General features: G+C 50.2%; 1 protein-coding gene across 5 annotated transcripts in view; it reads right to left on the bottom strand.

Moving 5' to 3' along the window:
- The window catches only part of CAMK1G (calcium/calmodulin dependent protein kinase IG), a 29,676-nt gene extending 23,730 nt beyond the window's left edge, over positions 1–5,946 (bottom strand). For 2 of the 5 annotated variants that reach the window (XM_035010448.1, XM_035010447.1), the window contains exon 1: positions 5,795–5,946. Coding sequence is in view for 1 of the 5 variants with exons in the window: in XM_035010445.1 (XP_034866336.1) it covers positions 4,229–4,331 (103 nt within the window). In the remaining 4 variants the exon portion in view is untranslated. Of the gene's footprint in view, positions 1–4,228; positions 5,606–5,628; positions 5,674–5,794 lie in introns of those variants that run through there. The other 3 variants (XM_035010449.1, XM_035010445.1, XM_035010450.1) reach the window with 2 other exon arrangements.
- Between the last annotated feature and the right edge of the window lie 10,326 nt (positions 5,947–16,272).

Raw genomic sequence — 16,272 nt, 5'->3', positions numbered from 1 at the left:
GAAACGACCTTCTTCGTGGGGCCATCTTTGCGGTGTGGGGATAACACTCTTTGGTTCCCCGCTGGACTAAATGCGGACATTTCTCAAATGAATGCGCACGCTGCTCACTGCTTGGGGCCAAAACCATTCACAGGTCAGCTGTAGATTGATGGCGGATGTGTGAGCTTCCCTCCCCTGACCGTTGAGTGCTGCAGGCGCCCCAGGTCACTCACCTGGAATCCCTAGTGCCTAGTACTGAGCCTGGCATACGTCAGGGGTCCAGCCCGTGTGTGTTAAATGATCCAGTGAGGAGGAGAGCCCAGGGGCTAGGGCGGGTTGATCAGGGAGTTGGACTGAAAATAGGTACAGGGTGGGAGGATGGATTCTTTACCTTGCTCTACAGAGGGATCTCTAGCAAGAAGACCTGTACCCTGGCAAGGGAGGCCTTGGGGCCTCCTCTCTCAAGTTCTCAAGGTCAGGCTCTCTTGAAAGCACTGCAGCAGGACAGGGCAGAATGGCCACAGAGAGCCGAACCACCTTGGCCCCACTGCCAACATCACCACTCAGGGCCTGGTTCTCGGTCAGCAGCACTTCCCTGGGACACTCGAAGAAGCCTTTCCTGACCATTCTGTCTGGAGTCAGTCCCTCCACCCACCCAAAGTTACTCTACCATGTGAGACTGCTCCTTGCTTCTGTACGACCTGTGACAATCTGAAATTCTCCTGTTTATTGGTTTGAGGTCATGTCCTCAGGAGAAGGTAACTCCATGTGGACCACACCTTGCCTGTCTCCTCGTCTCCCTTGGGCCCAGTGCGGCGCCTGGCTGCTAGGCAGTGCTCAGAGTTTTCGGGGTGGTCTTCCTGCTCTGTTGGGGGACAGTTCCACAGCTGGGGAGGAGACTGCAGAGGGAAAAGTTCTTCCTAAAGGGCAGGCCATGCAGCCCTGGGGTGGACACTGCCTCTGAGCGCCGCCCTTTCTGTGCTTCTGGGGACAGGCGGTGTGATCTGTGGTGGCATCCAGCCTGCCTCTTTATGAAGTGCTGCTGACAGATGCTTGGGCCACAAGCCCAGGAGGCAGGTGCCCTTCTCATGCTTCTTCCATGGAGGATCCCTATCCTTCTCTTCTTCCCAGGCTCCATTTGGTCACAGGAACAGCACTGGCACCAGAGAGAACTCTAATGCAGATAAGGCTAATTGTCAGTGGCCTCCTCATTGCCATCACCATTCCCCAAAGTTGCCAGGTCACCTCATGACCTCACACTGCCCTGGATCCTCTCTCTGGCCCCTCACTCCTGCCCACTCCGCTCCACATAGCCTCCTTATTATAAGTTTCCTATGTGGAGTCCCAGCTGCTCTGTGGTGCTTATTAAATGAATCAGCTGGACTAACAGCTTAAAAGTCACCCCTCCTGATAATGCATCCCAGAGCCTTCGGTGCACCATGTTTTAATCCAGGCATTCAGTTCAATTCAATTCAATTCAATTCAATTCAATTCAATTCAATTCAATTCAATTCAATTCAACGTGTGTTTCCCAAACCCCACTGTAGGGTTCCTAAACTGGACAGAAACAACCCAGAGAGATGGAGAGAAGGAGAGAATCTTGGAATGGCACCTCTGCAGACCTCAACCCACAGATAATGGCTCTCAACTTTACCTATGGGAAGAGCCACTGTGCCTTTGTTTATGCTCTCACTTGGGGCTTCCGAGCAAGCAGGTATAAATCACTCAGGGCATGGTAAGCAGGCCTCAGGGCCTTCCTGAGGACCGTGTGTGGCTCTCTTACTGACTTCAGTGGAATAAGCCACCCTAAGACTGCTTTATGGTCTGCTTCCAGGGTTTTCCATTTCTTGGGAGTATGACTCAGAAAGGCTTGTGGGTCTTGGGAGGGAGGTTATCAGTTGGATCATCTTTCATAAGAATGTGCTCTCTGCCTCCAGGCTGGGGCTCACAGAGTCATGGCAATATGTAAGTCACTTGGTTATAAGGGGCTAAAAGGCTAACGCTGGGATGTTTTGTTGCCCTGACCTCCAGTTTCCTGGACTCTGGCCCATATTGGACTTTGCATCATCCTTTGGATTGAGAGGGACATTAGAAAGAGCTCAAGTTCTCGTTCCGGTTTTGATTTGGTACGGAGGAGCTGTGCAGCCCCAGGCAGATCACTGTACCTCTCTGGGCTTCCACATTTCTCCTTAGTGAAAAGAGGAGACTGGAATAGATTAAGGTTCCTTGAAGTTTATTAGTCCCAGAAGACTGTGTGCAAAGTAGATTTGCTGCTCCTTCTTAGAGACTCATGATCCACATTAGCTTATTAAAGGCTCTGACAACTGTTAAAGACACTTGGTTAATGCTGTTTAACTTGGCATCCCCCAAACTTACTGGATTGTGAAACTCTTTCCTTGTGTAACACCTATTAGCATCCAGGGGATATAGGGTTGCCCAGAGCCTACTGTTGAAAACAGGGAGACTGGCCATTTCTGATACTTTGTGACTCTCCATTGGTTTGAGCAACATACGAAATTTCCAGCAGCCTGCTGCCCTCGTCAGAGCATTGCTCTCCTCATGGTGTCAGAGACATGCAGCCGGGCCTGTGTGAGCTGTCACAACCCACTCCAGCTCATGGGCTGTAGCTCAAGCCCAGGCCCTGGATCTGAAAGCCTCCTGGAGACTTCTGGCTGGACAGAACCTCCATGGAATATGGACTCCATCCCCAGCACCTCCACTAGGCTGGAGTCTCAAAGGCCAACATTGCATGCCAGTTTCTTTTCACAAAATCCCTGAGGAAGGACATTTTACAACTGCCTCCTGCAGTTTATTTCAGGCTCAAGCCCACATTTAAGTTTAAGCAAATCCCTCTTGCTGCAGTGACAAGCCAGAATTCACATGTTGCTTAAGATTTATTGTGTCCTCTTATAAAAGAAATGAACATTCTCTAGGGCTTCATTTAGTGGCTGAGAGGTCAGCACATAGGAGTCTCCCTGGAGAGAGCAGGGTGTGCCACAGATTCCTGATATGCTCTTAACCCCAGGGGGCCTCAGTTTCCTCCTCTGCTGAATGAAAATAAGGATCCCTGCTCTATTTCGCCCTCATTCCTGGGGCATCGGGGGGCACAGAATCAGTCTGTGACCACTATAATGCTATGCAGAATCACTATGCAACCACTATAATTCACAGGCACATGAATTAAACACCCTGCACTGGGGAGAAAGAGAGGGAAACAAGTAAGACTTTAAATAGACCTGAACACGCAACAGGAGACGTGAATCCACTGTTCCGTACAGCTCCCAAGTACGCCTCACAATGTGCGCATCTCACTGTGATTTTAAAATGTTTAAAAATATCTAATTTTTCATACATCACGGTCTTGAAATGCAAACCAACTACTTCATCTGGTACTGAACCAAGGGAAGAGAGCCCTGCCGCCACATTGGGAAACACCGCCTGCCAAGGGTTTCTTCGTGGGCATCATGCTGGTCTCCCTGGCGCACCCTTCTGGGGAGTTTTCAGGGGTAATAGTGTTGACTGTGTGTCTGCCACACGCCGCCCTTAAGCCAGACCCCGCAAAAGGTGCCTCCTCTGGGCAGGTGCAGGGCTCCTTACTCGAAGCGCCCGGCCGCCGGGCACGCTCCGCCCGGGGAGGGGCGCAGAAGGCTTGCTGCGCGCAGGAAGCCCTGCGTGACCAGCCCTGTCTCCCTAGACGCTGGCCCGACCGTCGTGGACAGCGGAGCCGGCGGGGAGGCCCCCATCGGCTTGCTCCCCGGCGGCCGCTGGGCCCCAGCCCCCCAGGCGGTGACCGCGGGGACGCGCCTGCGGTTGTAGCGGCGCGCGCGGCCGCTCCAGTCTCATTCATGCCGCAGCCCATTCACCCGGCGGCCCCGCACCGCACGCGCTGTGCGGGGCAGTTATTTTTGGCCGCAGGCGAGCTTGTGAGCGAGGAGGGAGCCGGCGCGCCGCTCTCCGCTGCCCGCGGGGATCTCTCCCGTCCTGGCCCCAAGTGCTCCCAGGCCTTGCGGGGTACGGGCTGAGCGCGGGGCGAGGCACCTGCATCACCTCCCCTCGTGCCTCACTGCCGCCTTTAGGGGAGGCGTCATGAAGCCCATCTCATAGCTGCGGTATTGATGGGTAGAAATGGTAAGAAAAATGCCCCAAATCAGACAGTAAGTGGCAGAGCCGGACTGGGAACCCCAGTCTATCAGAGCCACCGCGAAACCTGTTGCCTCTCTCCTGGAGGTGATTATCCGATTTCACTCACCTTGGCTCATCCTTAGGATGCTTTCCTGCAACCCCAGCACCTGACCGAGTCCCCCTGAACACGTGACTTGGATGCTCCGAGCAAGGCACTGAGTCCAGGCCATCCACTGCCTCTCCGGGCTCCCGCTCAAACCTTTTGTCACTCAGACCTCAGGCTTCTTTCCCAAAGTTTTGCGCTTTCTCAAGAGTGCTCTTAATACACACCCGCACCCCCCCCCCCCCCACTGTAGCTATCTGTAGTATCACGGAAAGGTCACTGATGATGTCAGAAGTCCTGGGTTCAAATGCTACTAGATACCATCCATATCCAGCTTTGCAACCCTCCGCAATCCTCTTTGAGTGTCAGTGGTCCCCTCCATGCAAAGGGAGAAATACTATTCGCCCCACCAGCTCAGTGGGCTTGTCCTAAAGACAACTGATTAAAGGCACATTATAAACTGTAAAGTGCGGTCCCCACATCAGGTATTACTAAGCACTTTGTGTTATGGCCTATTGGATCTCATCTTTGGCCCTGGTTAAGCCTGGGTCAAAAGGACTGCCAGGAGCCGGGCTGTTTCTGGCCTCTGCTCTGGGAAAGATTGTCTCTTTCCCCAGGAGAAACCTACTTGACTCTTTGACCCTTCTCGGAGATTTTCCTCATGATCAGTTTATCCGGCTCCAGAGCAAGCCTCTGGCCAGCCATGCACCGCAGCCAGAGCAGGGCGAGCCCTGGCAGCTGCCTCTGGGAGCCTCGGGGTTAATGCTTGTGCGTCAAAGTTACGTTGAGAGAAGGGGCCACAGGGCGGTTGGGGGTGGTGGAGAATCTAGACCTCCTTTTAACATCTTTACCCGCCAGCCCAACTGGGGAAGTTTAAAGACAGAAGGGAGCCCGACGCGCTCCTGGGGAAGGGGAAGGAGCGGTCTTGTGACTGAGAGCAATGAGTTCTGCATCCTAACGGAGCCCAGGCGGGACCTGGAGCTGGAGCCTGTCCATGGACCCCACCGGGAGGGGCTGAGACTGGTCCGCTCCCCTGGGGGTTGCAGAGCCACAGGCTGTTTACAAACTGCCTTTTTGCCCACTGGCTCCCTTAATCCTCCCAACAACCCAGACAGGTAGGCAGAAGGGCACTGCTCCTTGCCAGATGGGGTCAGAGAGGTTAAGAGATGAAGGATGGGCAGGAGGCAGGGATGTGCAGATGGACAGCCCCTCCCAGCCCCGGAGCCCTGAGGATTGCCCCTAGAATGCAGCCTGCAGGCGGGCATTGCAGGAGGGACAGACACCGATATTTTGCCCCCCTCTCCCTGCTCAGAAGTGCAAGCGGTTCCCACTCACGCCAACCCTGAAGTGACGGTAGATGGCTCTGCATGGACGTGCCACTGGGCCCCCAGTCAGACTTATTTTCCAAGGCAGCTACAACTTACCCTTGATACCACAAGAGTCAGGCAAGACTGGAAATGGAGCTGAAATGAACAAAATCCGCAAGTTGCTTGCAAAAGTGGCTCTTCACACACATCTCTAGATGCCGCCTGCCTCCTACTAAGCCTAGGAAACCTCCCCAAACCAAGAAAAGAATCAGACTTATCTTACCCGGAGACTCAGAAGGAATGGTGCTCCTGGTGCTCCTACTCCAGCTCCTACAGGTCTGTGAGGATTAGCTGCTCCAGTGCTTTAACAATAAACCGAATTAAAGGGGAGGAATGCAGGGGTTTTCTTTCCCAGGACCGTAACCAGGCAGTCTTAAAGGGGAGGAAAAGTAGCCATGGTGGCTTGCATCTCCTGCCTTTTCTCTGCTTTGCTTTCCCTCCCTCCCAGCAGCATTGAGTCTGATCCAGAAAACTGCTTTTGCAAAGGGCCCTTTTATGCCTTGTGTGTGTGTGTGTGTGTGTGTAATTGTGTTTGCATTGATGTGTGTAATGGAAAGAGAGGGAGGAAGAATAAAAAGCAAATATAAAGCCTCATATTACAGGTTTCCATTGGCCTGAATGGGGTGGTAACAGAAAATCAGAGCAGCTTTCTAGGACTGCCTGCCTCAGTTTCTCTTTTCAGTTGCTGGAGTGTGTTGTGTAAAAACACCTTCTGGGGCAATAGGATATCTACACTGGTTGAAATGTAGGGATTGAAGACCCCTCTGTGTCCATTTGTCTCTTATAGAATGGGAAGAGAAGCAGGGGGACCCTCTGTTGGGTGGTTCTTCCCCACATCTCTGATATGTCTCCTCTTCGCTGTTTCTAGAAGCACAGCATCCTGATCCCAAAAACCTACCATCCTCTTTTCAGTCCTAACCCATTAGACCTTAGGAGATCACTCCCCTTCTTCTGGAAACTCTTCTGACTCTGCTCCCCTGTATTCACCTCTCCATCCTGCTCTTGATCATCTCAGTCTCCTTTTGGCTGCTCCTTCAGTGTAGGTTCCTTGAACTTCTGTCTTCTGCCCCCTTGCTTTCTCTTTCTCTACTCTTTCCTTAATCTCAACATCCACTTACAGGGTCTGTTACCCTCATCATGTGAATATCCCCAATCAACACCCCCATCTGGGTTGTCCACCTTAACCTTAACATCCGTATGTCCACTTCCATCTACAAATAATCCTGAATGTATAATAGCTTCCTTTAAACCACTCTTCTCCCATTTCCCCATCCAGGCTGCAGAGCTACCATCTTCCCAAACACTCATGTTAGAGAGCCAGGCACTTTCTTTGGCTGTGTTATTTCTTTCATTGCCTTCCAAATCCAATCAGCTGTTATGCACTTTCAGTTGTTTCTTTGAATTAGCTTTTAAATTGTGTCTTTTCAATTATTTAAAAATAATTTGTGCTTTTTGAATAAATAGCACAGTCATTTGGGTCAGAAATCAGAACTATATTAAAAGACATACACTGAAGTGTCTCACCCCACTCCACTTCCCCTCCACCCCCTCCCCCCTGCCCTGCCCTCTATAGGTGGCCACTCTTATTAGTTTCTTGTATATCCCTCCAGTATTTCATGTGGATGCAAGGAAAAGGATATAGATATAGATACATAGATAGATACAGCTATCGATAGATATATATGGATATCCCCTGCCATCCTTTTTTACACAAAAGGCAGTAAGTAAATGCTGCCTCTTTTTTTTTTTTTTTAAGATTTTATTTATTTATTTGACAGAGAGAGACACGCGAGAGAGGGAACACAAGTAGGGGGAATGGGAGAGGGAGAAGCAGGCTTCCCGCGGAGCAGGGAGCCCAATGCGGGGCTCGATCCCAGGACCCTGAGATCATGACCTGAGCCGAAGACAGACGCTTAACGACTGAGCCACCCAGGCACCCCGATGCTGCCTCTTTTATATTTTCATCTCTACAATTTTAATTCAGGCCTTCCTCCCCTTCTGTCTGGTGCTACTGTGATAGACTAGGCTCTACTGGTCCCTGGGTGAGGTGATCCATTGGGATAGATAAAAGTGGCTCTAGAGAAGTCTCCTAGGTTAGATGGATGACTGGAGGTGTGGCCTTGGACAAGTGATTTAACCAGTCTGTGCCTCATTTTTCCCATCTGTGAAATGGGATAATTCCTGAACCTATTTCATACACTAGTAGGGCAGAGTGAGACAGAACGCTAGTTGCGTAGAACAGCGACTAGCATATGGTAGGGTCAGTATTACTGTTTTTTCTCCATTCCAGTTTTCGTTCTTGCTGGAATTATCTCAATGAAACATATTGATTGCTTCCACCTCAAAAAAAGATCTATTACCTACAGAATAAAGGCCAAACATCTTAGCCCATCATTGGAGGCATTCCAGGATCTGGCCCAAACTATCCCCTCTCCCCTCAGTCCCTCCATTGGGACTCCATTGGAGCTGACACTCCAGCCATACTATATGAGACACTGATTTCCAACACGCCACTTTTCTCAAAGCTCCTGACCTTCACTTGTACTGGTCTACTAATACAGAATGCCCTTTCCTCATTCTCTGCCTATGGAAATTCCTCAGATTTGAAAAATCCTCATCAAATACTATCTCATCCATGAAACCTTCCATGATTTTCTAACTTCCTCACAAGTAGTCACTCCTTCCTCTGTGTTGTTCCCCAAACTCTTTGTCTATAGCTCTCCCTGGTTCTTTATATGTTTCTGTCTTGAATTTTGGCCTGTGTTTCCACTGCTTAGATTCCCTGGGTACAGCATCCCTGAGTAGCAGCTGTCCTCCTTCTGTCTGAACACTGGAACTGGGGAGTTTATCACAGCCTGAGACAGTCAAGTAGTGCCCACAGGCAAAACGTGTGTTAAAAAGTTTATCTCCAGAGGGAGCTGAATGCAGCCAGCACGCACGAACGAGCACTCGTTCCTTAAATATTTATCAACACTGAGTGTGTACTAGGTATTGGGGACACAAAACCAGACCCAGACTCTACATTCCTAGAACTGCTGTCCAAGCCCATACATCAGCCAAGTCTCTGCTCTGTAATGTGCTCTGATACAAGTTTGAACTGGACAAGGAACTGCTGGTCCGCACCAGCCCACTGGAACCCTCCCCCACCCTGCCCCTTGCCTTCCATCCACCTGCTGGTCTTGGTGAGCCACCGAGCCAGGGATGACTTCTCAGCTGCGGAAACAGAAGTAAGTTCCCCGTTGGGTGCCATGGGAGAAAGTGTTACCTCTTTATGCCGACTTCCAAAGGCAGATGCCCTCCCAGGTACTGACCAGGCCATACGCTGGGCATCAGGGGTGGGGAGCAGGGGCGGAGCGTCCATTGCTGGAGTAGCAGCGCAGGTTACCACACAGCTGGGCGGGCATTCCGGAACGTGTGCCGGGGAGATGGACGAGAGCGTTTAGCCCTGGGAACACATGCGCACTTGTGCATAAAAACACGCATGCGCACTTGTGCATAGACACACGCATGCGCACATTCACACTTGCGTGCTGGTTTGCCTGGTTCAGATTCTTTTAATGGCCTTATTGCTATGGTTTCCCCAATCAGCAATTCAGCCGAATATTTATTCAACATCAACTATGCGCCCAGGAGAGGAGGCAAGACACAGAAAGCAAGTGGAGATGAATCGATAGTGAAATCAGGTACTGTTAACTCACTTCGTCACCAGAGATGGGGCCGTGGCAGGAAAGCCGTGGGTTGGAAAAGTTTCATGGAAGTCGGCCTGGGCCTTACGGGTGATCTAGGACCAGATTTAGGAGGTGTGGTGGGTGAGGTAGGAGTAGGGAAATACAGAGGCTGGAACAGCTAAGATGCATGCTGGACATGAGGAGGCGGCCCTGCAGTGCGGTGGGGGACAGGGCTGGCTGGGCAGGGTGTTTGGGTGGCCTGGCTAGGGCTCTGGCCTGGCTGTGAAGGTGGTAGAGGCACCGCGGGCTCTCATGCAAGGGTGTTTGTGGGAAAGCAGTGGCGGAGTGGGGAGAAATTAGAGACTAGAACGTCAGCAGGGAGGCTCTGGTGTCACGGAGACCTGAGGGGGTGAAGGTCTGAATGAAGGGGTTGCAGGAAAGGAGAAGGAGGGCCCATGCCCATTAGGGAGCATCCTTCTCTCACCCAAAATCACCTGTGCATCTGAGCCTGTCACAGGTGATGTTGGCAAAGGGAGAAGTGGCCAGGTGTACTCACTGGGTGCTTCCCTCCACCACTCCCGTGTGGTCATGCTTATCCCTCAACTGGACAAAATAAGGGCTCCTCTTATGGTTTGGGGTAAGGAGGAGAGCTCATGAGAACAGGATAGTCTTCCACTTTCAAAGAGCGCTGGTCTGCATTGTCTTTTATGTTTGATTAGATCTCCAGATTGAGCTTTTTGGAGAGCCACCTGACAACAAGACATAGTGAGGTGCCAGGGTGGAAAAGGGAAGGGGGAATGACCTCCGTGCATCCATCCATCCATCCCTCCATCCGTAAAACAAGTATTTATGAAGCACCTACTCTGTTTGAAGCAATATGTTAGGCTCTGAACATACAGTAATAAATAAGATAAACACAGTTTCTTCCCGAACGAGTCTTGCATTCTGGCAGTGAAGTCAGATTTTAAACAAATACGGATAATTACAATTGTGGGATAAGTACTATGAACAGTTTAGGGCACTGTGAAAATATGTGTTAGGGAACCTTAGGCAGCCCTGAGAAAGTGACTTTCAAACTGGAATCAGAAGCAAGAAGAACTAGCTACGTGAAAAGTTAGAGAAACAAAAGAACAGAATGTGTAAAGGCCCTGGGGTAGAAAGGGGCCATACCTATTGGAGAGACAGAGAGAAGTGCACTGTCACTGGGCAGTAAGAGCAAGAGAAAGAGAAGCCCCAAATGCAGCTGGTGAAGCAGGAAAAGAAATCGTGCAAGGCTTTGAAAGTATGATAGGCAGGGTCATGGGGGAGGGGGGCACCAAAGAACAAACACCACTTATTTCATAACACATTTCCAATCTGGAGTTGGCTAAGAGAGAATGGAACCGGCACAAGAAAGTGGGGGTGAGAGGGAGGAAATGGAAATTATAGGACAGCAGAGACAGGTGGCATTGCAGGCATGAATCAATGTAATACTTGCTACTTTAATGTTTATTTGTTTTAAAAATAAGACACCAGATTTCTAGTACTTCCAGGAATAGACGCCGCTACATCTTGGTCTACATTGTTCCTGCAGCCTGCGATGTGCTCGTATTTTTGTTTGAGCTGGTCATTTAAGAAATCCGTCCCCGCCCCATCACTCTTCCCTGGGGCCACAGGCAAAATGGACGACCCTCTCTATTCTCCCAGAGCTCATCTCTGCAACAGCACGCACCCTGCTCTGCTGGCTGGGACTTGGGTCTGCCACATGTCAAGGTTGCCCATTAGTGATGAGCTCTCTAGGCATAGAAACCATGCTTCCGTGACCTCTATGCTATCATATCACCTGGCAGAAAGCATGTTCCACAGAGATCTGAAAAATTGAAGGGCAGAATAAAACCTAAAAGAAGAGTTTTCTGGTGTGTCCTGAGTTTGATACTATTGAAAGCAGAGGGAGGAGGAGTTCAGTGCATAGTAATGGGTTTACCATGGGCTGCCCCTACACACATGCAGAATCCAAAAGAATATATTAAAACAGCCATTTCTTCTGGTTTGTGCTGCAGCTTCCAATTTCTTTAGAGGGTGCAGAGCGTTGGGTGGCAGGGGTGGGCTAGTCAGTCAAGACCTCTGGCTACTTCCACATGACCCCTCCACCTAGGGAGGGGCATATCAGTTCATTCCACCTGGACTTTCTCTTTCTTCTCCTCTTTCCCATAGCTCCTTCATCCTATATACCCTGTCTTTAGTTCTTTCTATCCTTCTCTTCAGCCCCTGCCAAGGTTCAGCAAACATTCAGCTATATCTAGCTCTACCCAGGTGGGGGCGTGGTGGCGCTGTATGGTGCAGGTGGGATGTCTACAAGGTGAGTAGATTTTCACCTGCTCCCCTCCTCACGTTTGCTGTGTGTCTCTGCTAAAAGAATCGATCACTTCCCTTGCCTTGAGTCCCATTCACAAATGAGCCCAGCCTTGGTATGTGCCATGTTCCAGGAATAAATAGGGTACAGGACAAAGCCCATCACCCTGGGCTTCAGATTTTTGGCTGATGACCTCGTCAGTTCCCTTGTGAGAACCTGGTTCTGGTCCCCGGCAGAGATTGTAGAACCTTTCTCTTCTGTGTCCATCATGACTTGCATGTATTTCTCTATCCACAGCTGGAGGAATCAGTCATGATCCTCCACGGTCACCACCATGTGACCTTGAAAGATAGTAGGGGCGGGAGGGGATTAAGTGCAGTGAGTGGATGGTCATGAGTATCACTTGCCTCATCCAAACTTTTATCAAGGCTACTTACAAAGTACCTGATTGTCCAATTTGATTTTAATTTCCTTTTTCTGTTTCTTCCTAAGCCTCCAGGGAATGAACAAATAACAAAAGAACCGGCGTACAAAGGAAAAATTATGATGTGAGAATTTCACTAAAGAATTTAGCCCACATTACTCTGTTCTAGTTCTAAGGCCTTGGAATTGGCCCTGAACTGGGGTCTGGGGAATCTAGCATTTGTTCCCACAGTATCTTTATTAGCCAAGCAACCTGGGCTAAGTCTAAACCTCAAGGATTTTCCTGTTCCTAGCTGTCCAATTGGGCTAATGATGTCGGTCTATCCGAGGAGTCTACTGTCAGGTTAAATGTAAGGAAAGGATTGTATGAAACATGAAAAATAAGGTTGCATTTATTCCCCTTTGAAAATCACACGTCTGCCTCCAGGTCCTGCCCCCACATTGGGCAGAGTTAGAATGCAGCAGGCTTGCTTTTGGCCTCTCTTTCAGAGAGATGGGACGCGGGGCTCCTTCACTCCCAAGAGCAAGCTGCTACTGCCCTCTAGTGCAGCATCCTGCCCAGACCTGGTCCCTGTGTCCAGCCTGCAGGCTAATGGCGGAAAATGGAGCTGTTTCTTGGCAGGGCTGTGACCAACCTTTTCTCAAAAAAAGCCTTGCCTCATACTTCTCCATGTTCTTGCTTTGGGTGGTGATTTCTGCTCTTTCTATAATATTCTAAGAACAGGTAATTTTTCAGGTGTCTACTATGGGCTGATGGGCAGTGTGCCTGCATTGAGGTGACGTCTCTCCCCGCCTCCAACCTCCCTCTGCTGCCCAGTCTCCCTTAGGAGGGGGCATCTCAAACCAGTCATCCCCAGGATGTCAGCCTTCTGGAAACATTCCGGGGATGATGACTGAGCCTCCTTCCCCCTCTTGCAGTGGAAAGGACCCAATGGGATTAAGAAGGACACTACCTACTAATCTCCTCTGTCCTCGTGGTGCTTGGTGCAGAGCAGGCATTCTGGAAGGATTTGCCTATTGAAGAATTTGTCTACTGAATGAATAATTGACCTTCAGGAGTGACTCCTGGATGGATCCTAAAACTCTACAATACATAAACATCTTTGAGAGCTACAGTGAAGAGGCTAAGAGTCAGGCACGAGAGCAGACTTGGGATTGAATTTTGGGTGCTTTATCACTAGTGGTGTGATCCTAGGCAAGTTTCTTAACATTTCTGAGCCTGTTTCTCATGAGTCAAATGGGCATCAAGGAATACTTTCCTCAACAAGAGGGTCATGAGAATTAAATGAGAAAATGCATGTGGAGTGTTTGGAAAACGATAAGCATTCAGGAAGAGGACCTTTTGGGCACATGACTCAGTTTGAGACACTGCTGGGACCCATACGAGAGTCAGGCAGCTCAGGAGAGCAGGGTGGAGGCGGCACACTTAGCCAAGGAAGAGGCAGTGTCTGCAGCGATGGGCACATGTGCGTGCATGGGTGTGCACCCCTATAAGCCAGGTGTCTGGGACAGAGGATTTCCATATACCGTGCAGTCTCAGCTGAAGAGCCTAGGGTGTAGAGGTGACAGGTCCTCTCCCCTCTTGGGGTAACTGTTCCAGGAAGAGGAGTGGTCCCGAGTACTCTAGCACCCACAGAAGTCTGGTGTATGCACTAGTCATGGACTTGGTCATAAGTGTGGGAGGGGCAGCAAAAGACAAAACCTTTCCTTAATAAGGGGAGGGTTGTCCCTGGGACTCTTGGACAGCTGGGATGCTAGGACCTGGGAGCTAGACAGCATTCTGGGGACATATCCACCCCCCAGTGTCCCTGGGGAAAGTAGCAACAAGAAAATCCCTTTTCCTCCTCTCCCTAGATACCTACCAAGGGCAGGTGAACCCCTTCTCTCCCCCCTCCCAGCCCCCACCCCAGTCCAGGCTTCCAGGGGGAGGAGGGCTCCTGAGGCAGCCAGCAACATCACTACCGCGATGTTCTTGTCCGCTGTTGTTCCTGAGATGGAACATTTAAATAAGAGAATTGATGATAAATAATATTTAGCAGAAATGATCTGCTTCTGAGGAAAGAAAAATTGCTTGATTTAGACACCAGATCTCTTGTTTGACTGTTCTCAGCTCTGTGGTCTGAATTTGACCTTCAGAATGGATTGACAGAACCTCGGGGAGGGAGAGAATGCAGGCACGGCGTGTCCATAGGGCGAGGTCTGTGGGCTGAGAACAATGGCTGGCCCCGGCTCTGCGGCTCTGCGCAGTGCATCGGGAACAGACACAATACACTCCAAACCCAAGGCTGCCTCCTGCACTTGCGCTGGAGGCGAGGCTGCAGCGTGCAGATGGGGGCAGGCTGCTCTTGACACGCGGTGTAAGGCATCATTTTGATCCCAGCTTTCAGCACTTCTGTGTCCCCCCAGCTGGTGGGAGGAAGCAGAGAGAAAGTGGTCTGCCAAGGCTTTCCAAAACCTTGGGGAAAGCAACCGCACTGAAGGATTACAAAGAGCACAAGGGCTTATCTTCTTGCGGTGGTGGCAAAGGCCAGTGGGCTCGGTAGCGCTAGAAAAGTATTGATTGATCCTGGGGTCTAGAGGACCTGCATTAGCCTACTGAATAAAAGGGTCATGTTCGGGGGCCTGGCCTGCAGGATGGGGTGTGGGGGAGAGAAGGGGAAGACATTTCTTCCGTTCTGCTCGACTAGGGCATTGTAGATTCCAGGGACAGAAGAAAAGATCAGCATTCAAGGCAGACACCATTCCTTTTACCGCCCTAGGAAGCTTTGGAAGTATCAGCCATTTTGGACATTTCTCTGTAAAGTGAGGTTGGCCTTCTCATAACCTGGAACCCAGATGAGAATGGAAGGATTTGGGGCCAGGTGGGGCTCAGTATCTGCAGAGGGTGGTAATGGGCAATGGCTGGGATGGCGGCAAATTGTCACATCCCAGAATACCCACAAGAGGTCATGGGGACATCACAAGTGTGCAGAGAGCTGCAGTGGGGGGTCTAGGAGAAGCCAGCGTTCTGAGATTGTCATGTCATGTGGCCTTGCATGGGCTTCCTCCTCGGCCTGGAGTATCCTCTCCTTTTCTGCTGAGAAGCTTACTAGCCAGGCTTCCAGAACAGCTCACATTTGACCTCCTCTGTGAAATCCTTCATGCCAAAATAACTCACTCTTTCCACTGTATTTGGCGGTCCTTTATTCGTTCTTCCATTATATTCAACATTTGTAATTATGACATTAATTTATTTCACTAAATTTGGGGCCCTTAGAGTAGATACTGTTTTTAAGTGCCTAGCATACAGCAGCTAGTAATTTATTAATTCATTCAACAAATAGGAATTACGATTCAGGAAAGCAGGCTGAAAGCATGGGGGTGAGATTCTGTGGGAGATACCAGGGTGAGACTCCAAAGCCCTCCAAAGCCGGGTTGGGGGTGGAAACAAAAGCAAGAAAGTGCCCTTGTCCCTGAGGACTTGAGCACTGGGCAGAGTTGTAATGCAGGGATCCCAGCACAGGAATCCAGGTTGGAAATGGGGCTCAGGGACGAGTCCTACTCCCCTGCACACGGGCTGGAATGAGAGCCACAGAAGACCCCAAGTCTGCCTTTGCTGCCCCCTCCCCCCTCCCCTCCCCCCCGCAAGATGTGCATTTGCTGAGAGTGTGAAACCCTCAATCCCAGTCTGGAATCAGAGCCCAGGGGGTGCCCCCCAGGAGCTGTGTATGCAACATGCTTTCCATGTCAGAGTTAGCTGAGAAGTGAGTTGTTATTGCCTGTTTTTCAAAGCACAATTCCCACTGCTGGTCCATCTGACAGGTGCTCTTGCAAGAAAGGAAAGATACATTTCCTTGCCTTTACCCACCTGGTGACTGGGTCAGAAAGAATTGCTTCAGTCATTACTTGGTAGAACTATGCCTTGGTAATGCTAAGCACACCCCTGCGCAGGTTGGAGACCCTTCACCGTACAGATCTTCCATGCAGAATAACTTATTTGAGCACTCAGTTAATTCCCAATTGTCCGTCTCCTCAGTCAGATTCCTGGCTGCAGACATGGGTTTGAACGCTCAGCAGAAAATGTGAATGTTGAGTGAATGGTTTGTGTGTGTGTGTGTGTGTGAGAGAGAGAGAGAGAGAGAGGGAGAGAGAGAGAGAAACAGAGACAGAGATGGTTAGGAATAACTGACCACAAATCTTTGATAGCTGTCTAAACAAAATAGCCAGTATTTTCCGATTGCCTTGAAAACTGTTGTGTTTCAAAATCACTGCCAAGAGATTTTGAACTTTTATTCAGAA

The sequence above is a fragment of the Mirounga leonina genome, unplaced genomic scaffold, assembly GCF_011800145.1.
Source record: "Mirounga leonina isolate KUSES-001 unplaced genomic scaffold, KU_Mleo_1.0 Mir_154, whole genome shotgun sequence".
Taxonomy (NCBI): Eukaryota; Metazoa; Chordata; class Mammalia; order Carnivora; family Phocidae; genus Mirounga; species Mirounga leonina.
Note: the sequence above shows the minus strand (reverse complement) of the source record. Positions and strands in the feature narration are given on the sequence as shown.